This window comes from Natator depressus, chromosome 2 (assembly GCF_965152275.1).
Source record: "Natator depressus isolate rNatDep1 chromosome 2, rNatDep2.hap1, whole genome shotgun sequence".
Taxonomy (NCBI): domain Eukaryota; kingdom Metazoa; phylum Chordata; order Testudines; family Cheloniidae; genus Natator; species Natator depressus.
Window position 1 is genome coordinate 143732991 of NC_134235.1, and position 23759 is coordinate 143756749.

Genomic DNA, 23759 nt, shown 5'->3' on the forward strand with positions numbered 1-23759 from the left:
TTTATCCTTTGACCCTGGATTTCCACTGCCACCACCAAACTTTAACTGGGTTTACTGGGAAACGTAGTTTGGACACGTCTTTCCCCCCAAAATCCTCCCAACCCTTGCACCCCACTTCCTGGGGAAGGTTTGGTAAAAATCCTCACCAATTTGCATAGGTGACCACAGACCGAAACCCTTGGATCTGAGAACAATGAAAAAGCATTCAGTTTTTTTACAAGAAGACTTTTAATAGAAGTACAGGAATCACCTCTGTAAAATCAGGATGGTAGATACCTTACAGGGTAATTAGATTCAAAACATAGAGAATCCCTCTAGGCAAAACCTTAAGTTACAAAAAAGGTACACAGACAGGAATAGTCATTCTATTCAGCACAGTTCTTTTCTCAGCCATTTAAAGAAATCATAATCTAACACATACCTAGCTAGATTACTTACTAAAAGTTCTAAGACTCCATTCCTGTTCTATCCCCGGCAAAAGCAGCATACAGACAGACACAGACCCTTTGTTTCTCTCCCTCCTCCCAGCTTTTGAAAGTATCTTGTCTCCTCATTGGCCATTTTGGTCAGATGCCAGCGAGGTTACCTTTAGCTTCTTACCCTTTACAGGTGAGAGGATTTTTCCTCTGGCCAGGAGGGATTTTAAAGGGGTTTACCCTTCCCTTTATATTTATGACATCCACTCTTAGATGTTTTTATGGCCCGACTTGACAAAGCCCTGGGTGGGATGATTTAGTTGGTGTTGGTCCTGCTTTGAGCAGGGGATTGGAATAGATCACCTCCTGAGGTATCTTCCAACCCTACTCTTCTATGATTCTGTGATTCTTCTATGATTTCTACTTTGCCCTGTGGGCTCTAGCAACCATGTTTTCTAAGGTTGTCTTCTAACCTTGTCCATGAGGAGTTGGGTTTGCTTGGGTAGTTGTAGAGGTTACCACCAATACTGCAGCTTCTATAGTCAATTCTGTATTGGCAGGCGCTGATTATAAGTCCTTCACTGAGTTGTGAATCCATCTCCCTGCACCATCTTCCAGAATGCTTGGACTGTTGTCCACTACCCTGTGGGGACGTAAGCCCCTTAGTAAACAGTTACCATGTTTTCCATCTCAATGTCCATATTCATGCCCTCTTCACACAGCTCTTCTCTCTCCTGGACTATTTTAGTCCTTTCAGTTCCTTAACTTGCTTACAGGAGGGGGCCCTTGACTTAGGAGGATTCCTGTAGTTAGGTGTTGATGTCATCCTGTTGCCCACAATTGCCTCCTCATTCTGCCGCTGTTGCAGTTCTAGGCTTTGCACTGTGTTCTGGTCCCCTAGCAGCTTCATCTCCTGGATCTTCAGTGTCCAGATCTGGTCCTGGAGGGCTTGCAGAGCCACTTCATGCTGCTTCTGCTGGCTTTGCAGCTGGTCCCACACACCAGAGAGAGATGGTTTCGCTGTTGCAGTTTCATAGAATCATAGGTTGGAAGGGACCTCAGGAGATCATCTAGTCCAACCCCCTGCTCAAAGCAGGACCAATCCCCAATTTTTTCCCCAGATTATTCCTAAATGGCCCCCTCAAGGATTGAACTCACAACCCTGGGTTTAGCAGGCCAATGCTCAAACCACTGAGCTATCCCTCTCCCACCCAAGTTTCTGATTGTGGTTTCAGCTTGTCATTTGTCCTTTGTTGAAGCTCATTGATTTTGGTCCTGCTATCATTGTAAAGAGCTTCCTTCTCCAACTGTAGCTGTTGATGCTTATGCTTCAGTTTATTGGTGAGCTTATTCAGCTCTGAAGCTGGGAGGTCTTGAGTTGCTTCGCCATCTCCAGACTCCCAAGTTGCTTCTTTAGCAGCCTCTTTCTCTTCTTTCTTCATCTCCCATTTTAGCTCAACCTCCAACAGCAGTTGCTGGAGCTGGTGGGGATGTTGCTGTTTGCTTCCACTTCAGGTTCAGCTGCTACTTCAAATCCTTCAGTGAAGCGCTGCCTTTCTGCTCCAGTATGTGTTGTCCATCCACAGTGACTTTCACCTCCTGTAACTTTCTGATGTCTATTAAATTAATCATGTCTGGCTGTGCTTTCTAGAGTGCTCTGTCAGGAACCGCAGGGCTCTGTTTCAGCTCCTGGGAACTTGTCCTGTAGCCTAGTTCATTTTCCACAATTGCAGCTTGGTGGCCATCAGCCTGGCATATCTTGGACTGTGAGTCCAATGCATTGCTTCTTCTCTAGAGTCAGGTCTCCCTGACGTTGAGTACTGGTGCTGGCTGCCCTGTGACAGGAAGCACTCTGTATAACACAGGCCACAGAACTTCCCCAAAATAATTCCCAGAGTGTCTGTTTTAGAAAAACACCTAATCTTGATTTTAAAATGTTCAGTGTGAGAGAATCCACCACAACCATTGCTAAATTGTTCCAATGATTAATTATTATCACCATTAAAAATGTATGCCTTATTGTCTAGCTTCAATTTCCAGCCATTGGATCGTATTATACCTTTATTTGCTAGACAGAAGAACCCATTATTAAATATTTTTCCCCAAGTAGATACTTATAGACTGCAATCATGTCACCCTTTATTCTCTTTATTAAGCTAAATATTGAGCTCCTTCAGTCTGTCACTATAAAGCATGGTTTCTAATCCTTTAATCATTCTCGTGGCTCTTCCCTGAACCTTTCTCAACATCCTTCTTGAACTATGGACACCAAAACTGGACACAATATTTCAGCAGCTGATGTACCAGTGCCAAATACAAACCTCCCTACTCCTCCTCAAGATTCCCCTCTGTATGAATCCAAGGATTACATTCATCTTTCTGGTCTGCATTGCATTCATCTTTCTGCACTGGGAGCTCATGTTCAGCTGCTTATCCACCATGACCCTCAAATCTTTATCAGAGTCACTACTTCCCAGGATAGACTCCTTTATCATATCACTATTTTCTTTGTTTTTAGATGTATACATTTACATTTAGCCAAACTTACCTGTTCATGCAGAGAGATCAACAATCAGTAGATCCACCTGTACATTGTTCCAACTCTAGAATTGTGCCCTTTATATTGAGAAGAAAGAGGGCAATTAATGGCAATAGGGACTCTTGCTTCAAGGACATTCCAGAAGGGAATTCTCAGAAAAGATCTCTTGCAAGATAAAAACAATGGAAGGCTCAAAGGTTTTTTTTAAAATTGAGTTTGGAGAAGGAGGCTCTCCCTGAAGAACACCCATGCACACATCTCTTTTATTTGAAAAAAAATCCAAAATACATACTGTAGAAATGGTACCTGTTTTCATAACTTCCCTCCCCTTTTCTTCTCCCCAAGCCACCATAACCGCCTCATAGCCAGTCAATAAAAGGCGGGAAAGGAAACTCATATACAAGAGTCTTTCTCCTATTCAGCTTCACAGACTTAATAAAACAACAGGTTTAATAAAACAACAAAATCTCTATGAGAATTGCCATTAGGCTGGCCTTCTGTAAGAATCTATTAGTTTCCCATGGAACCAGGTTCTAAGAGGTTCTGAGACTTACCAACCAAATTTCAGTGGGATTACAGTTGTGTAATTTAGGATAGAATTAGACCATCAGTGTATAATTATTTTACATATCTATAATAAATTTACTGAATGACCATTTGTTTTATGGTTACAGGTTATGTAGAAGAGTGTGCCAAGAGTTCTCCTGTAGATTATTTCTGGTATAGAGAAACTTTAAATATTTCCACTTCCATTGATGATTCAGGCACCATACAGTGGTGGCTTTTACTGTGTTTAACATGTGCCTGGGGAGTACTGTATGTGTGCACAATCAGAGGCATTGAAACAACAGGAAAGGTACATTTTGTTTTATATGAGAGTGAGATATACAAATTCTATTGTGATTCCCTATTTAACAGGCGGACATGTGAAACTAGTCACATTATAAAAGCTACATATTTCATAAGCAAAAGTAATATTATTGCCAATGTCAATTAAAAAAAATTATATCTCAGCAATCCTTTTGAACAGGGAAGTAGGATGGATGGGGATTCAATTTATGTGTGGATTCAGTAGGATCCAGCTCCCTGATCTCAACAAGCCTTGCTCTCATTCTGTACTTATTTACCTTTAAGATGTCTTTAATGAAGGATCCAAGATCCAATGTTCTTTTTGCTATGACCATTCTCAAATCATATGTGTATGTCCTTATTTGGGTTTGTGCTCATCCCTCAATACTTACTATCTAAATACCAAATCCAAGGTTTTAAAAAATGAGTACCTAAAGTTAGGCTCCTAAGTGCACAGTTAAGCACTTAAATAAGTATCCTGATTTTTAAAAATGTTGCACATTCAGCAGCTCCCAAATTTTTGTAATAGCCCCTAATTATCAACAGTAATAATCAGACATCAGGTTGTAGATTTCCCCCCCATAGTTAGTGGTCATGACAGAATGACCTGATTTCAATGCTGAAGAGTTACAACCTGTCTTAAATTGAGCACTGACTCAAAATATATATATTAATAATTCAAAATATACGTGTACTGCATTTCTCAAACATAAGAGTTCCAACAGTATGTTACTCATGACCAATTTGACACTTTTTTTCTGTTGTTTATCTGTTGTTTCACATTTCATTGTTTTCTCCTCTCATTTCCTTCTTTCTATGCTATTTTTCACGAAACAGTATTTATCTCATATTTTAAAATATTTACATGTTCCTCCTCCAGGCAGTGTATGTAACATCAACTCTTCCTTACGTTGTGCTTACCATTTTCCTGATCTGTGGCTTGACATTGAAAGGGTCAGTCAGTGGAATTGTATATCTCTTCACTCCCAATGTAAGTGATTGGATTCTTTTGTCTGTGAATGAGGCCATTAAGTAGATATCTGTATCATTAATGACAAGTAGAAAATAAACCCCTTCCATCAATATGTATTCTGACTATCCTTCAGGCATCCTAAAAGCCATTTCCTTAAGGCTTGAGTTGGATGGTAGAGCCCTTCTTTGCATTAGACGCAGTGGTTCCCAAACTTGGTTCGCGGCTTGTTCATGGTAAGCTGCTGGCGGCCTTGGAGAAGCTGGGGGGAGGGATAGCTCAGTGGGTTGAGCTTTGGTCTGTTAAACCCAGGGTTGTGAGTTCAATCCTTGAGAGGGCCATTTGGGATCTGGGGCAAGAATTGGGGATTGATCCTGCTTTGAGCAGGGGGGTTGGACTAGATGACCTCCTGAGGTTCCTTCCAACCCTGGTAGTCTATGAGTTTACCTGAGTGTCTACAGGTAAGGCTGCTCGCAACTCCCACTGGCAGGTCCCTTTCCCGGCCAAACAAAGCATCTTGCGGCCCACCACGGGCTTACCCTGAACAAGCCATGAACCAAGTTTTGGAACGACTTCATTAGAGGAACACATTAGGAAATTGTTAATAATTGCATGCTAGCCATTTGGGTCTTCTGTTGTAGTGGTGATTACGGTCTCAAACCGATCACCATATCATGCTGATTATTCTTTCAGACATGAAAGAATATATGCTACCCTCAAATTATGTTGCTGAACTCCTGAATGGGCCAGAGGGATCATTCCAGAACAATGTGAACTATTTTCTTACCTCCTACTACATTCTGCTTCTAGAATGCTTCCATACTCTACCAGTAGAAAGCACTTGGCCTGAGTTTCAAACATAAATGGTGGAATTAGGATGGGATTATAGTCCTATCTTGGAATTTTCTGTCCAGATATCTGTATTAAAATGGTTTATTTTCAGAGCAGTTTCTCACTAAAATAAGTGTTCAGCTGCCATGGGAAGCCCAGATATCAGGGTTTATCTACTGATCAATCAGTATTAAGTGGTACAACTTAAACACTTTTTGGAGGAAAGAGATAAGAAATCTACTGTCACCTACAGGGAGACAATTATTTGCATAATCTTGTCTTTGTATATATTTGTTTATTTAATTTTACTTATATTTAATTTTAACACACAGGAAACACAAAGAAAAGTAGTTTATAAAAGCACTCATTTTGTTTGCAGTCTATGTTTTAAGAGTGAGAATTAACTATGTACCATCTCTCCAATGATCTTGTTCCAGTCACTATTATGACTTTCTGATATTCAGCATAAGCTGTAATATTTATACATCATAAGATGTCATATTATACATTCATGAAACCTTTTGTCTGATACCTCAGGTTACTGAATTGGCTAACCCAGTCACATGGCTGGATGCTGGAGCCCAGGTATTCTACTCTTTCTCCCTTGCCTTCGGAGGCCTCATCTCCTTCTCTAGTTACAATTCCATCCAGTAAGTAGCAAGCACAAAAAGTACAATTTGATATCAGTATTTCATTATTTGAGATAAAGTGTTGCAGTTAGATTCTGCCCTTTAATTGCATAATTATTTAGGGCTGGATGGTTCTCAGCTCCAACAGTTGAGAAGACTCAGACCCAGCACATCTTCTTTGGAGGGATAAAAGAGTACAACTTCAATCCTCTTTTCTCTTCATCCTTTGGAAGCCCTTGTTCTTTTCTCATATCCTAGCAGAGCACACCAATGCACTATAATACTAATGAATTCAGCATAAACCTGTATGATGTGAGTCACTACATACTGAATGTTTCCTCCCCCTTTCCCTCCCTCACCCTTCAGAGCAAAGCTGTAAAGCAGGGGAGGAAATGGCAAAATAGGCCAGTCGGTGGAAACTTGGTTTGTTCAGAACGCATCATGCCATGGGGTCCAGAAGCAGTGCACAGTCACAAGGTTCTTGCATAGATAGCCAGAGCCTCTGTTGGGCTCAACAACTCTGTAAATGTAAGGAGAAGAATCCAAGTCAAGTCTGCAGCTGGGTAATCCCTGCTCCCTAAATAGGACAGTTCTAAAGAAATTCCATCTTTGGGCAGTTCATGGCAATTCATATACTATACCCGAGTTTTCTCCACACATAGTGGACAATAACAATGAGGAGTCCGGTGGCACCTTAAAGACTAACAGATTTCTGTGGGCATAAGCTATCGTGGGTAAAGAACCCACTTCCTCAGATGCATGGAGTGAAAATTGCAGATACAGGCAAAAATATATTTTGGCACATGAAGAGAAGGGAGTTACCTTACAAGTGGAGAACCAGTGCTGAAGGCCATTCAGTCAGGGTGGATGTGATTCACTCCCAATAATTGATGAGGAGGAGTCAATACCAAGAGAAGGAAAATTGCTTTTGTAGTGAGCGAGCCACTCCCAGTCCCTATTCAAGCCCAAATTAATGGCAAATGAATTGTAGCTCTGCAGTTTCTCTTTGAAGTCTGTTTTTGAAGTTTTGTGGTTGAAAAATGGCTACTTTTAAACCTGTTATTGAATGTCCAGGGAGATTGAAGTGTTCTCCTACTGGCTTTTGTATGTTATCATTCCTGATGTCTGATTTGTGTCCATTTATCCTTTTAAGCAGAGACTGTCCAGGTTGGCCAAATGTACATGGCAGAGGGGCATTGCTGGCACATGAAGGCATATATCACACTAGTAGCTGTGCAGGTGAATGAGCCCCTGATGGTGTGTCTGGGCCCTATGATGGTGTCGCTAGAGTAGATATGGGGACAGAGAAGGCAATGGGGTTTGTTACAGGGATTGGTTCCTGGGTTAGTGTTTCTGTGGTGTGGTGTGTAGTTGCTGGTGAGTTTTTGCTTCAGGTTGGGGGGCTGTCTGTAAGTGAGGATTGGCCTGCCTCCCAAGGCCTGTGAGAGTGGGGGATCGTTTTCCACAATAGGCTGTAGATCATTGATGATGCATTGGAGAGGTTTTAGCCGGGGGCTGTACGTGATGGCCAGTGGTGTATTTTCCTTGTTGGGCCTGTCCTGTAGTAAGTAACTACAATATCCACCTGGGGAAGTGAGGAAACAGATTGACAGAGGGAGATGGGTACCCAGAAGTCACCTACTACAGGACAGGCCCAACAAGGAAAATGACAGAACCCCACTGGCCATCACGTACAGCCTTCCGCTAAAACCTCTCCAGCACATCATCAACGATCTACACCTCCTCATCAATTATTGGGAGTGGACCACATCCATGTTGACTGAATTGGCCTTCAGCACTGGTTCTCCACTTGTAAGGTAACTTCCTTCTCTTCATGTGCCTATATATATTTATGCCTGTATCTTCAATTTTCACTCCATGCAACTGAAGAAGTGGGTTTTCTACCCACAAAAGCTTATGCCCAAATAAATCTGTTAGTCTTTAAGGTGCCGCTGGACTCCCTGTTGTTTTTGTGGATAAAGACTAACACGGCTACCCCTCTGATACATAGTGGACAATGTAGTCCTTTGATTTTTCAGTGTCCAGATAATGCATTTCTTCCTTCACTTTATTGAAGCAAAACTCCCTTTAACTTCTTTAATGAGTTTTTTGTCTGAATCGACAAACTAAAGATTGCAGGATTTGGTCTCAAGAAATACATTACATACACTGAGAGATAAAATATATTATCAAGTCAATAGAAATGATGACAAATGGATGGAGTTGGGGGTTGAGTTATACTAACCAGAAAGTTACAGGCACTCTGTAATCAAATATCAGTTGTGCCCATTTGCTATTGGATTCTCATTATACAAAATGTTATGGGTTTAATACAGGGGTAACTGATGAAATTTACAAAAAAGAAAAGGAGTACTAATGGCACCTTAGAGACTAACCAATTTATTTGAGCATAAGCTTTCGTGAGCTATAGCTCTGAAACCTGATGAAATTTAGTGGCAGGTGAGACACAGAAGTTTACACTAGATAACTTAATAGTCCTTTCTGGCCTTAAACTCTATGAATGTATGTAATGTGTGTCACGGTTTCAGGGTACTGCATCTGTATCCACTCCTCTCCATGGTCCACACCAGGAGTGCCTAGTCAGGTTCTCAGGTCTCTAGCAGTCACCTGTCTCTAGGCAGGGATCCTCGTCCCACTCTCTTCTGATCAGAAAGTTTTAAGGTGGCTCAGCTCCCTGTGATATCCCCAGTAAGCCAGCCTTCCTAACAACCAGTGCCTGTATGTTGCTTTCTCTCCAAGGGCTATGAACTGTGTACTGCCAGCAGTTACAGGTTACTTCACAGCTTTTTCTCAGCAAGAACATTTATTCTTAAAGTAAAATCATACAGAGAAAACATAACAACAATAAACAGATTTAAGCACACTAAATTTATCAGGCGTTTGTTTGCTGGATGAGAAAGAAGTCCCTGAGTCAGTTTAAACCCAGCCTTTTTATAAAAAAAATCCCTTTCTTTGTCTCTTGGTCTCTGGGAAACCCAGTATGAACCAGAATATGCAAACCTCCCAGGGGGTGATACCTCTCTGGAAGTGTTTACAAAGTGATTCACTTTAATCACTCCCCACTGCTTTGGTTCATGGAGTAGCTGTGATAACCCTCTTCCTTGGAGTTTCATATAATCTATGGCCCACGGTGATATATAAACTTAATACAATATGGTCCCCAAAGATATTGCATGAGGTTGCAATATCTGTCACAGTGTATATGATGCATCGTGCCTTATTTGAGCACACTATTCCGGATGTGAATGCACAGAATTTCTCATTGTTTCATGATCGTTGTGAGTATCTCTTATCCGAGGTGAAGTTTTCAAATACAGGTGAAATACGCCTCAAAAATGTAGGTGTGCTCTTTGTGCCAGAGATAGCTTTCATTTACACACACAGATAACTGGCATTTGGGGCCCTCAGGGCCTCTAGCTGCAGAGTCCCCATGATTTTGGGGGATAGATACAAGTCAATGATAATTTTTTAAAAAAAAGTTTCTAGCCTTTTTTTAATTGTATAGATAACCTTAAAACAAATATAAGCTATGCAAGAGTTCATGATTTGTAAGGGGTAAAATATAAACTGGTCACTAGGGCTGACACTCTGTCACAGTGATTAGGAAAAGTCACATTATTCATACCCTTTCCCCTTCCCGCAACAAAACCATCTTGCAAGCATGCGAATGACAGCAATACTCTTACATTCTATATTCTTACATTCACATAACACAAGAACTAGGAGTCACTAAATTAAATTAATGGGCAACAGGTTTAAAACAAACAAAAGGAAGTATTTCTTCACATAATGCACAGACAACCTGTGGAACTCTTTGCCAGAGGATGTTATGAAGGCCAAGACTACAACAGGGTTCAAAAAAGAACTAGATAAGTTCATGGAGGATAGGTCCATTGATGGCTATTAGCCAGGATGGTGTCCCTAACCTGTTTGTCAGAAGCTGGGAACAGGTGACAAGATGGATCACTTGATGATTATCTGTTCTGTTCTTTCCCTCTGGGGCAACTGGCATTGGCCGCCATCAGAAGACAGGATACTGGTCTAGGTCGACTTTTGGTCTGACCCAATATGGCCGTTCTTATGTTCTTATTCTAATTTATCCTCTGACATATCGATAATTTAGCTTAATTACAACTTTATTTCTTCAAGTATAACCTTTGCACATGATTGATTAATTTTAACTGTATTGAAAGTTTGATGTAGCTGTGTTATTCCTTCAATCTAATTAAAGACAAAAATGACTGAGCAATGTTAAAGTTCTTGAGGATACAGTTTTTAATTAAGTTTATCTCAACCTAGTTAACAGATTTGTTTCTAAACTCTCAGAGAACTTTTTATATACATATAAATTAGTGTCCTGATCCTGTGATAATCCCAATAATCAATTTTTAATATTATATATATATTGGGGAAAATTCACTGATGTTTCTGTCTTTTGATTTACAGCAACAACTGTGAGAAAGATGCTGTGATTATCTCTATAATCAATGGTTTCACATCCATTTATGCAGCAACTGTCATATACTCCATCATTGGGTTCAGGGCAACAAAGAGATATGATGACTGTTTCAACGGGTAAATTGTAATAAAACCTAATTACACAGACTTTTGTTTAGCATGAGTGGAAGCAGCCTGCCTTTCCACACCATTAGTTCAGTTAGAATTATTCTGTTATTCATGTGAATAGCACTTGCTTGCACAAGGAGCCCTATGGACCAGTTACAGGATCTGGTCCCATATTGTTGACTGTAACTTAAACAAAAATCATGATCATGTCCAAGATCAATAACTTTTGATCATCTGATTTTCTAAGATGTGTTTATTTCATTGTAAATGAAAAGTAAATAAACCAAAATGATGGTACCATAATGAGTGGCAGTTGTTTGACCAGTCCTCCTTTTCCACCTATAGCCACCCTAACCTTTGAAAGTTCTGAACAGTGATGTTTTAAAGAGTTAAAACCATCCAGTCATTGATATTCCATTTTGTGAGATAATTTTGTCAATATAGTTCTTTCAGAAATAGCTATTAAGGAGGCAATTTCCATTGGCACAGAGGTAGATCAAATTGGCAAAATACCCACCATGAATACTGAAATAACTATAGTTTTACATGTAATGAGACAATTTACCATTAGCATAATCAGGCATAAACCACTGAATTCAGGACTGGTCAAATATTTCAGTGAAAATATTTTTGCAGAAAATTGGGTTATCCACCAAACCATTTTTTTTGTGTGTGTATGTGAAAAGGAATTGTTTTCCACTGAATTTTCATTCCTGAAAACCAAAAATAAGTTAGCCAGAACCCAAACTATTTCGTAGAATATCAGGGTTTCCCCAGGTCCTTAAGTGGCTCCCTCAAAGATTGAACTCACAACCCTAGGTTTAGCAGGCCAATGCTCAAACCACTGAGCTCTCTCTAGCCCCTACTGATTCAGTTATCCTGCTATGGTTTGTCATGAGAGTTATAGTTTGGTTTCCTCAGGTCCCCATTCTCCTGTATAAACTAGGCTCCTCAGCTGGACTATATCTCCCACGATGCACCAAAACTGGGGACTCCCATGATGCAGCCATTTCCCCTCACTGTGAGGTGAGACCATGCTGCATCACAGGAGATATAATCCATCCATAGAACCCAGGCTATAAAGGTGAATGGTAGCATGAGAAACCATAACTACAACTCTCACGAGGCCCTGGCATAATTTCTGAATTGTAGAATTTCAGTTTTTGATTTTTTGAAAGAAAATTTGAACTTTTCCATGGAAGATTTAGACAAAAATTGATTAAAGCTCACACCAGCAATGAATATGTCCCAACTATTTTGCGGAACCAGTTCTGCTGATATCTATTTATGAATGTAAAATTTATTTTTTACAATTTATTAATTGTAAAAGTTAACATAATTTTGAATATATTCGTATTCACTATTACCAATAAATATTGTAAAAAGAGTAATTAAAATCCTTATTTGACCCAAAATGTCTGCATAATAAATGCAAGAATGGCTGGTATACCCTATTATACGCTTATACATGACCCAAGTGGGAACAGGTGAGTAATTTTACTTTGGTTTATTTGAACAGGATTTAGATAATTTTTCTTTATCATAATTTAGGGGCAGATTTTCAGTCCCGGGTCTCCAGATGTCTGTGTGCAGATTTGAATATGCACATACCTATATGAGTACTTTGTGGGAGCAAACAATTGTGTGTGCACTTTGGGGCACATCCTCAAAAATAAACAGCTCAAAGTGCAGAGCTATGCATCTACCCTCCTCAGATATGTGGATTGGATCTGTAGAATGAGAAACCTATACAATCCATATGGGCTGGATTTACCACTTTTTGTGGAATTGTTAATGTGGTGGGGCCATCCCAGTTTGCTAAGCTATCCTCAAATTCAAATTTAGTACATGGCTTGTGGTGGGAGAATCTATTTGATTCTCACTAGGCCCAAAACTCTTGGTTCACTTGCATAACCTTTGGGAAGCTGAGAATCAACTAAGAAATAAATACCATTATCAGATACGTACCAGATTTTATCAATTAGTAAAAAAAGGACTATTAATGTACTCCTATGAGAAGTCACACATATGAGAAGGATCTGGGGGTTATAGTGGATCACAGATTGAATGAAAATCAATAGTGTGATGCAATTGTGAAGTATCATTTTGAAGTATATTAACAGGAATGTTGTGTGTAAGACATTGGAGGTAATTGTCTCACTCTACTTAATACTGGTGAGGCCTCAGATGGAGCACTGTATACAGTTCTGGGCACCACAGTTTAGGAAAGATGTGGACAAATTGGAGGAGAGCAACAAAAATGATAAAGGTTTAGAAAACCTGACCTATGAGGAAAGGTCAAAAAAACTGAGCATGTTTAGGCTTGAGAAAAGAAGACTGAGAGGATACCTGAAAACAGTTTTCAACACATTAAGGGACCTTACAAAGAGGATGGTGATCAATATGTCTGTTCACATGATCATCGTGCTGGTCAGGGCTTCTTCACTGAATCTGGGTTGTGTCTTCCAGCCTGACTGCAGCTGTGCACCTGACAGCTTCCTAGGTTGGTTTCCTACCCCTGGTTTCAGGCTGATCTGACAATGATGTCCTTGAAGCACTGTCAGCTGGAAATTTTATTTAGTTATTTACAATGATCAGGATGTAGGATGACTCACTTTGGCTTGATTCCACCTTCAAGTGGTTTTAATGCTAACAGCTGTAAACATGAGTTGATCTCTGTTGGGTTAAAGAAGGTCCTTTTCCCTGGTATTGGTTTCCTCTTATAGGTACAGATCTTACAGTCCTCACACCGCTCCTGCACGTTCCTGGGTCAGGTCCACACAGCAAAACCACCTGCAGACAGCCATCACAGTCTTTTTAGATTTTAAGTGGCTGGAAACATTGTGGCAGGCTTGGAGAACCACCTCAGCCCCTGGTGGACGCAGTACAGTTTGGGCAATTTCTTCTTTTGTCCTGGGATCCCAAGTGCTGTATACCAGTCTTCCCCTCAGCTCCTATAAATGGATCCACTGCCTCAGCTTCCAGCTGTTGGGTGGCTTCCAGGATAGCTTTTTGCACTCAGTGCTAGAGAGCACTGTTATGCTGAAAGATTTCTAGCACTTTCATCATCTCTAAATCATGGAGTTGGAAGGGACCTCAGGAGGTCATCTAGTCCAACCCCCTGCTCAAAGCAAGACCAATCCCCATTTTTGCCCCAGATCCCTAAATGGCCCCCTCAAGAACTGAACTCACAACCCTGGGTTTAGCAGGCCAATGCTCAAACCACTGAACTATCCCTCCCCAAATCTTTATACTTTGCAGCATTTCTGACTCAAATATTATTTGAAGCCTAGATAGAGCAGCTGTATTTGCATGAAGGTATAGATAGGCAGCCTTGTGGTCCAGCATTCCTCCAGTGTTCTCAGTTTGGCAGAGTTGATGTATGCCATAAGGTTATCTGTATATAAAGTGATGGGAACAGCTGCCTAGTAGCCCTTCTTAGTTATGGCTTTGTCCAGGGGCAGGAATTCTAGCTTGGAAGAGCTGTAGCATTTGTCATTCTGCTCTGATACATTCATTCCTCAGCTGGCATATGCAATTGCCATCTCCTGTACATCCTGGTCCTGGGAGAGGCCAGTGCCCAATCCTTTGTTACTGGTATCTGTATAAAGTCTGAAAATATGGATGTGTTCCAGGTAGACTAGTACTGGTGTTCCTACCAGGGCAAACTTCAAGCACTCAAAGGCCTCCTTACATTCCTCAGTCCAATCCATGGGACTCCTATTGGCAACCCTGCCCTTTAATCCTCATAATGGGCATGAAGGGATGCACCCAGCTTTGGCAAAGTCCTTTATGAAAGTCTTTTGTAGAATCTAACAAACTCTAGGCATGTATAAAAAATGGTTGTCCACACCATTAATAACTCGGATCTTTTCTGAATCAGAGAAGATCCTATCTGCTGTCTCACTATGGTTGAGGTATGCCACTTTCTCAACAGTGGTACTTCGAAGATATAATCTTCAACACATATTGAGTTAATTTAGTAAATGCAACATCTAGATATTTCATGTAACTTTCATAAACCTTTGACTACACAATGATGTCATCCAGGTACAAAAGGACAATCTGGAAATACTTGTTTCCTAGGCAATGCTCTACCAGTCACTGGAACATTTCCATCTCATTGCAAAGCCTGAATGGCATGTATGAAAATTCACAAAATGTCATGGGTGTGGTAAATGCTATCTTCTGCTGGTCCTCTAGGGCCATCTGTTCTGCCAACATCTGCTAGCTATATCATTAGGGAGGCAAAATGAAGAGCAGCTTTGCTGAGGAAGGGGATGTGCATCTTTATGTGTAAATTGGTTGAGTTTCCAATAGTCCACACACAATTGGATTTTCCCATGCTTTCTCATGACCAGGATGATGGGGGTTGCCCAAGTGCTGTAACTTTCTCTGATGATGTCTGTGTCCTTCATTTCATTAAAAATCTCATTCACTGGTTCGTACAAAGCCAGCAGAATTTTTTCCATAATGTCTCCTGAACTGAGGCATGGAATACAATGGATGATTCAGTGCTGGATGTGGGTTGCATACACCCTGTTTCCTGGATGAGTTTCCTAGCCCTGGGTTCAGGCTGCATTTAGTTAGGCCCGCCCCTCCCAGTAGCAGCATGTGCTCTCTTTTTGACCTATGAGGGCTTTTCTTTGCACTCTGTCAGCCAGTTCACCCCAGAGCCAGTCAGGTGGCCTGTGGCCAATCCCCTGTACCCAGATGGGCAGAGCTGCTCTTGAACAGCATTCCCCTTCTCCAGTGAAAGAAGAGCTGGTAGCAGGAGGCCAGGAGTGGGATTTCTTCCCTGCCCTCTAGCCAGCTAGGGCTCTGAGAGCAGAGGGGCCAGCTGTCCTCTCTGCCCATCCCCCCCTACTCAGTCACTGGGGGTTAGGCTTGCCCTGTCATAGTGACACATAGTAGGGGCCCCCACATTAGAATTTGTACCTGCGAAACTCAGTGGACTTCCTGGCACTCAGTCCTGTACACAGACAACTAGACAAATACAACACCTTTCTTTATTGTATCTTCTTTATTACTATGAGACATGGAATTAATGATAACGTATTTGATGATGAAGATGAAATCTTAGTTTGCTTATATACAAACATTAATTTCCAATTATTTATATTTTACTTTCACAGAAATATTCTTACCCTGACAAATGCTTTCGATTTGCCAGAAGGTAATGTAACCCAGGAAAACTTTGAACAGATGCAGAAGTGGTGTAACATGACTGATACAATGACTTTTGTAGGCCTTAAGTTTGAGACCTGTAACCTCGAAAGTTTCTTAACTGATGTAAGTTGACACTACTACAGAGTGAGCTGGTAACAGCCCTTATATTTAAGTTTCTTAACGCTTTCCATTATAAAGGAAATACAATGGATGAACCAGTATAAAGGAACCTGTTGCAACCTTTTCTATGAGATGATTTCACATTTACTCCATTTACAGCATGCTTTTGATATTTGGTAGAAGGAATGCCTCTGGACTAGGGAAGTGCTTTTTCTTTGGCCCATGAAAATCCATTCAGCTTTTGCTGAGCTATAAACTGTTAAACATTGACATTTCCCTCCTCTCACTTTCATTCCTCAAGAAATTTTTGGCAGCCACCCAGAATAATAACAAAACCCACAAATATTCTAAGCCCAGGCTCAGTGTACTGTTAAAGTGCTGGCAGACAACACTACTCTGGAAAAGCCTAGGAGCTGCCAGAGCAGCTATAGTGGGAGAAAAGAAAGAAAGGCTGGATTCCCAGCCTGGACCCAAAACATGGCCCATGTCTCCCTCTGGGGCACAATGTGGGGCAGGATTTCCCTCAGCTCCCAAGGTGAGGAGAAAGAATTGGGCCAAGTTCCCCACTCCAACCAATCCCAGCCAACCCTGGACCCATCCAGCCCCACTCTGGGACATCAACCATACCTGCTGCCAGCTAACCCTGAAGTTCAGTTACCTGCAGCTAGTGCTGCCATGCTAAAGGGTTAGGTTTCAAACCCTGCTGATGATTGGTTGGTGGGAAGGGTTTGTTACAGTTGTATATAACAGAATTTTATTTTTACCTTTATCTTTTAGAAAAGTTAGGAAAATACATATGAAAAAACCCTACATTGAGGTAACTATTTAGGTTGTGAAGACAAGCAATCAAAAGTTAGGGAATGTCAGATTTACAGTTTCCTGGACATCTTAATTTAGACCCTTTGTTTATATGCATTAGGATACTGTCTTTAATTACATGATCACATACTATATTTTCCACAGGATTTTCAAATACTATATTTTCCTTATTCAGTGCACAGGATGGATGCACAAATTGGGGAAATAAAGATTGCTCTGGCATTTGTAAATCTGGTATTTTCAAGCTTTTGAATGCTTGACTTTGCAAACTAAATAGCACTTAACATATATTAAAAAACTGTGGATATTTTTAAAAGTTTGTATTTGGGTTTATTGCCCATGAAATAGGAGTGGTTTCAGAGCATAACTCAAACTGTCTTACTGAATTGCAATGTGTAAACTGTACTTCTAGTTATAGTGATGCTCTGTTTAGGATTGATGTTATTCTGTGAAAAACTGACTCCATCTAAATTGGCTCGTTGGGCTTCTTATAATCTGATATAATGCCTCCATCTGCACAGTCCTTTTTGACCAGAACTCCCAGTGGTTTCAGTGAGCATTCTATTCATGGCACAATTGTGGGAGATAAGGAGAAAACTATAGGGAAAAATTGGTTACGTGGTTTGATTTTATTTTGTTATTGTCCATTCCAGAAAAGTTATCTCAGTAATATACTTTATACATGTAACAGTAAACATAATGCAGAATTAGGGTTGATTTATGAAAATAAATAGAAAAGTATAACTATAGTACAGTATAATGCATTACCATCTATGATATACATGGAAGTATTTTTAAATGCTAAATAGTGTCAGTGCTCCTACGTTTTGAGTCTGCTGTTATTTCTCTACAGGGAGTTGAAGGAACTGGCTTGGCTTTTATAGTCTTCACTGAAGCTATCACCAAAATGCCTGTCTCACCTTTGTGGTCCATTCTCTTCTTTATCATGCTGTTCTGCTTAGGCTTGTCATCTATGTTTGGAAACATGGAAGGTGTTCTTGTACCTTTGCAAGATCTTAATATCGTACCCAAAAAATGGCCTAAGGAACTTGTTACAGGTAGGTATTGTATGGTTCTTCGGTATCTCTCATCTTTAAAGAAATTTGGAATTGTCTTGTCTTAAAATTAGTTAGAAGTGAACAGTCTCACATTTCTTATTAGTTTTTATGCTTTAGTCTATGCCTAAAATATTTGACTTTGTTCTTTATTTACAGGTTTGATTTGTGCCGGGTCTTATTTGCTTGCTTTTATTTTTGTGCTGAATTCTGGTAACTACTGGCTGGCACTATTTGACAGTTTTGCTGGATCCATTCCCTTGCTGATAATTGCTTTTTGTGAGATGTTTTCAGTCGTCTACATTTATGGGATAGACAGGTATGAAATAAACATAGACTTAAGTGTTGTAGAAACTATGCAGGACTGAATGAAGACCATAGCTGCCATCTTACTATACCCCAGTGCATGTCTGCTCTCTAATGGAATTCACAGGAATGACACAAACATAATTTAGCCTTTGTCTTACAATTTAAAAAAAAAACTCTCTCAATGAACAGAGAAAAATATCTGTTAAGATTTAGTGTTCTTGATTTGTACTGTAGATTAAAGCTATGCAGCTTTTCTGCCAACAGGTAATAGTAAACCATAAATGATACCTGACTACACACCTAAAACAATAACTAAATTATTTTCAGAAGGGTTGCAAGAGAATAATATACTTAGCAAGTGTTCAAGAGTAGAGTATTCTGCATATGAATTCCTAGTTTTTTTAAATGAGTATTAGACAGTGTAATGCAAATATACAATAATTAGGTCATATGAATCTTAAGTGTGGTGCCTACGGCTATGCTAAACTGTCAGTGGAAATATACCTGTATTTTAAAGTATTGATTCATTGTAAATACACTTAGACTTCTTTACTTCTTAACTTTCTGATTTAGTTAATTGTTTCTGGTAATAACGATGAGATGATAGCAGCTATTGAGGTGTCAGAAGATGATGGTCCTGGAGCAAACTGATAATTTATAAAGCAGTAAGTCACCAGGCCTAGCTACATATTCAAGACTTCTTCTTTGAGTAGTGTCCCTATGGGTGCTTCACTGTGGGTGTATCTATGCCCCGAGCCTCTAATCAGAGATTTTAGGTAGCAGTGTCTGTTCGGCCCGCACATGCGCTCTCATTGTTTGCCTTGAGGCTATCGAGCGCTGTGCATGTGAATCGCCCCCAGTTCCTTCTCAACTACCTTTGGCCTCAAATGGAGCGAGAAGTTATCTCTTCCTCCTCTGCCTCATTAGTTTAAGTAGTAGTTATTTTTAGTCTTTTTGTTGTCTTTAATAGTTAGAGTTTCTGTTTACCCTGTTGGGATTTTTAAAAAAAACTTTTTTTAAGGTCGTTCCCCCCCCCCCTTGCTGGAGGGATCACCCTCATAGTGGCATATAGTAGTCTAGACTTTCTGTTTTTCTCAATTAGAAAAAAAAACAAAAAAGAAAAAAATATGAATTTATTAATTATGGAAAACTCCATGCGTTTATTGAACATCTACCAGAGATGCAAAAAGAAGAGTTTCAGGGCATTTCCAAAGAGGCCCAGTTAGTAGCCAGAACTGCACTACAGATGGCATTGGACGCAGCAGATACAACAGCCCACTCAGTCTCCACAGCAGGGGTAATGAGATGGGCATCTTGATTACAGCTTTCCAGGTTGCCCCAAAAAGCACAGCCAATGGTTGAGGATCTCCCGTTCAAAGGCCCCAAGCTCTTCGCTTATAAGACTGACACCTCTCTTCATACTCTGAAGGATTCCCAGGCCACGTTATGATCCCTGGGAATCTATACTGCTGGACAAAAGAGAAAATATGGCTCTCAACCACAGCACAGTTCATGACCACCTCAGTACCTATCATCACAGCGCTCTTAAGAGCCACAATGTAAAAGATCCAGGGTACAAAAATGGAAGCAATGGAAGTCTGTGACCTCACAACCCTCCTTCCCTAAGCACCTTTGACAGGTTTGTCACGGTCTCAAACAGCTGTTCCTTGCAAAATCAACTGCCATCTATGCACTTGTCATGGCCCTTCGGAAGTCACCTGATCATCTTTCTCAAAGGTTGGCAAAATATCACCTCCGACAGATGGGTCTTGAAAATTATTTTGAAGGGTTATGCCATTCAATTCACACCCCTCCCCCATAGCCACCCTCCTTCCCTGTCCCTTTTTAGGGACTCTTCTCATGAGAACTTACTTTGCCAGAAAAGAGATAATCTGTTATGCTTAGGGGCCAGAGAATCAGTTCTGATGCAACTCAGAGGCAAGGGGTTTTACTCCTGTTATTTCCTGATCCCCAAGACGAAGTGAGGTTGGAGGCCCATTCTAGATCTAAGGGCATTAAACAGATATGTGAAGTCGCAGAAGTTCAAGATGGTCACGCTAGCAGCAATTATTTCAGCTCTAGAGCAAGGAGATTGTTTTTTAGCCTTGGACCTATAAGATGCCTACTTCCACACCTCAATACAAACTGTCACACAGGAAGTTCCTACAGTTCACCTTTGGCCAGAACCATTATTAATACAGGGTGCTCCCATTCGGCTTCTCATCTGAATCCCAGGGTATTCTCCAAGGTTCTGTCCATCATAGCAGCACACCTGTGAACATACCTTGATGACTGCCTCCTCAGGGCTCCCTCATTTAAGGAGGCCACACAAGCCACTCAGACGACCATGTGCACATTTTTGCAACTGGCCCACAGCTCAACACCCAGAAATCAGCACTCACCCAAGTACAGCAACTGGAGTTTATTGGTGCTGAATTTTACACAGTATAAGTGAGGGCATTCCTCCTGCTATACAGGTTCACCACCCTCACAAGTCTCACTGAGATAGTCCAGGCCAGTCCACAAACATCAGCCAGGAATTGTCTACAGATGCTTGGTCATATGGCAGCAGTACTTTCGTCACGCCACACGCTCGGTTGTTCATGAGGTGTCTACAGATGTGGCTCAGATCCGTCTATTCCCCAAACAAGGACAAACTAAGCAAACCACTATAATTGCCCTACACTGTAAAGCTCTCCCTGGACTAGTAGAAAGACCCATCCAATGTCCGAACAGGTGTCCCGTTCGTACAACCATCACCAACTCTGAAGAAGGATGCCTCCCTAATAGGCTGGGAGCATTAAGAGCTACCAGGAACGCCTGGGCACACCTTCTCTCACAAAGATCATGATGGACAATATGTTTTACATAAATCGCCAGGGAGGCTTCAGATCTCACTCCCTCTGTACAGAAGCACTCAAACTTTGGAATTGGTGCAACCATCACAACATGCTCATCTAAGCCATCTACCTACCAGGGATACAGAACATGACAGCCAACAGTCTCAGTCAGAACTTTTCACAAAACCACGAATGGGAACTGAACTCAGAGGTGTTTCACGACATATTTGCCTTTTGGGAACCCTGACTATAGAGCTCTTCACTACTTACTGGAACAAGAAATGTCCTCACTATTGCTCCAAGAGAGGCCTGTGGAAACAGTCTCTGGGAGATGCTCTCATTCTCTCATGGGTCAGGGACCTTTTATACTCCTTTCCCCCATTTCCTTTACTATCCAAGATCCTGTTGACAATACAATGAGACAAAGCAAGGGTTATTTTGATTGCCCCCTCCTGGCCAAGGTAAGGTTGGTTCCCTTACCTGGCACAGATGGCAGTATGTCCTCTGGTCTGTCTTCGGCCCATTCTCAAAATGACTTTCTTAAAACTACAGACTCATCCTTTACCCCAACTTGTGGATCTTTCATCTCTAGGCTTGACTCCTTCTTGGTTCCAATACTTAGTGGTAGAATGGTCTGACAAGGTGTTTCTACATAGCCAAAATCGACCACTCGGCATACTTACCTGCAAAAATGGAAACAATTCCAAATTTGGTGTCATTCTCCCTCCCTCTGATTTTAGACTATGTTTTAGACCTCAAAAAATCAGAACTCTCTCTCAGCTCCCTTAAAGTACATCTAGCACTCATAATGGCCTCCCACTGTCAAGTAGATGGATACTCAGTGTTCGCTCACCCACTGACACATAGATTTCTATAAGAGCATTGGAAACCTGTTCCTGCATGTGAGACCACCTACTCAAGTCGAATGCATCTGATGAAGTGAGCTGTAGCTCACGAAAGCTTATGCGCAAATAAATTTGTTAGTCTCTAAGGTGCCACAAGTCCTCTTTTTCTTTTCACTCAAACCTTGAATCTTAATCTAGTTCTCAGAGCCTTAACTAGCCTCCCTTTGAGCCCATGATGACTTACTCTCTTTCGTACCTGTCCATGGGGGGGAGGGATAGCTCAGTGGTTTGTGCATTGGCCTGCTAAACCCAGGGTTGTGAGTTCAATCCTTGAGGGGGCCATTTGGGATCTGGGGCAAAAAGTGGGGATTGGTCCTGCTTTGAGCAGGGGGTTGGACTAGATGACCTCCTGAGGTCTCTTCTAACCCTGATATTCTATGATTCTATGAAGACAGCATTTCTGGTTGCCATCACCTCAGCTAGGCACATAGGAGAAATAGCAGCCCTGATGGCACACCTGCCATTCACACTCTTTTTTAAAGACAAAGTAACATTGAGGCTGCATCACAAGTTTCTCCCTAAAAAGTAGCTTCTGCTTTTCATATGAATCAACAAATCCATCTTCCTGTTTTTTCCCAAAACCACATCATGATAACAGGGAAGCGATTCTGCCTATGCTAGATGTTAGAAAAATGCTAGCATTCTACTTGGACAAGACTAAGGACTATAGAAAGTCTCCTAAACTCTTTCGTTTGTGGAAATGTAGCCTTTTATTTTATTCAAAGTGCATTTTGTAATGTGGTATTACACCACCGTAGGTTCAGCTCTGGAGGATACAGTTTCAATCTTAACAGAGTGTGGGGAGAGATAGCTCAGTGGTTTGAGCATTGGCCTGCTAAACCCAGGGTTGTGAGTTCAATCCTTGAGGGGGCCATTTAGGAATCTGGGGCAAAAATTGAGGATTGGTCCTGCTTTGAGCAGGGGGTTGGACTAGATGACCTCCTGAGGTCCCTTCCAAACCTGACATTCTATGATTTGATTCTATGAAAGTCACCTCTGCTCCTTGCTTCAGAGTTAGGGTCTCTAGGAACACATAAAGACTAAGGGTAGTGTGACCACACATACATTCACCAGTACAAAGTCTAGTCTATTTTACAAGTTTTATTAAAGTTACAGTTAAAGTTATGATTACCAAGCATATAGAAATTTTATACAGACCTATGCAAAAATTACAAATATAATTATACTCACATCCTTAACAATAGTGTTAGGGTCTGATGGATCTCTCAAGGCTTGATCATCAGTAGAGGAATGATTCCTGCTGGAATCTCCCATAGGGAGCTCAATTTTCCCATTCTGGGCATCCCCTTTTTATAATGTGATTCTGTCTATACCTGCATTCTGTGCATGTCCATAAAAGTGTCAACCTTCTTTTCTCTTATTGGTCTGCGTCCCCTGGAAACTTAAGGAACCCCACTTTTCTATAGGCTGTGTAATTTTCCTTTATTCTCGCTAGCATTGACGCACAACCTGTATCCTGTGATTAAGACACACATCTGAGACAGATGGGCCTTTACAGTATTTTTATGATCTAATATTAATCTTCTGGATAATTTTGTGCAATATTACCACTTAGTTCCTCTTTTCCCATAATCTTAGGGTTATTTCTCGGTCACTGGCTTAAGTCATGGTTTCTTGTCTCCAAGGCCTAAAATAGCTAAGCTAAAGTCTTGCAGGCCTCAGCCTACAGGTTGTTTCAGCTTGTCTTACTCACATCTAAT

General features: G+C 40.9%; 1 protein-coding gene and 1 long non-coding RNA gene across 2 annotated transcripts in view; one reads left to right on the forward strand and one right to left on the reverse strand.

Annotated features, from left to right (window-relative positions):
* Nucleotides 1-23759, forward strand: part of LOC141982751 (sodium-dependent neutral amino acid transporter B(0)AT1) — an 84399-nt gene that overhangs the window by 46676 nt on the left and 13964 nt on the right. The window contains exons 4-10 of the mRNA XM_074945082.1: nt 3630-3811; nt 4685-4795; nt 6143-6255; nt 10702-10830; nt 15957-16113; nt 17783-17987; nt 18144-18303. Coding sequence (XP_074801183.1) covers nt 3630-3811; nt 4685-4795; nt 6143-6255; nt 10702-10830; nt 15957-16113; nt 17783-17987; nt 18144-18303 — 1057 coding nt within the window. The remainder of the gene's footprint in view (nt 1-3629; nt 3812-4684; nt 4796-6142; nt 6256-10701; nt 10831-15956; nt 16114-17782; nt 17988-18143; nt 18304-23759) is intronic.
* LOC141982756 (uncharacterized) overlaps nt 4653-23759 on the reverse strand; it is a 57939-nt gene continuing 38832 nt past the window's right edge. The window contains exons 3-4 of the long non-coding RNA XR_012638216.1: nt 6594-6754; nt 4653-4817 (exon numbers count right to left, since the gene is read on the reverse strand). This is a non-coding gene — a long non-coding RNA (uncharacterized LOC141982756). The remainder of the gene's footprint in view (nt 4818-6593; nt 6755-23759) is intronic.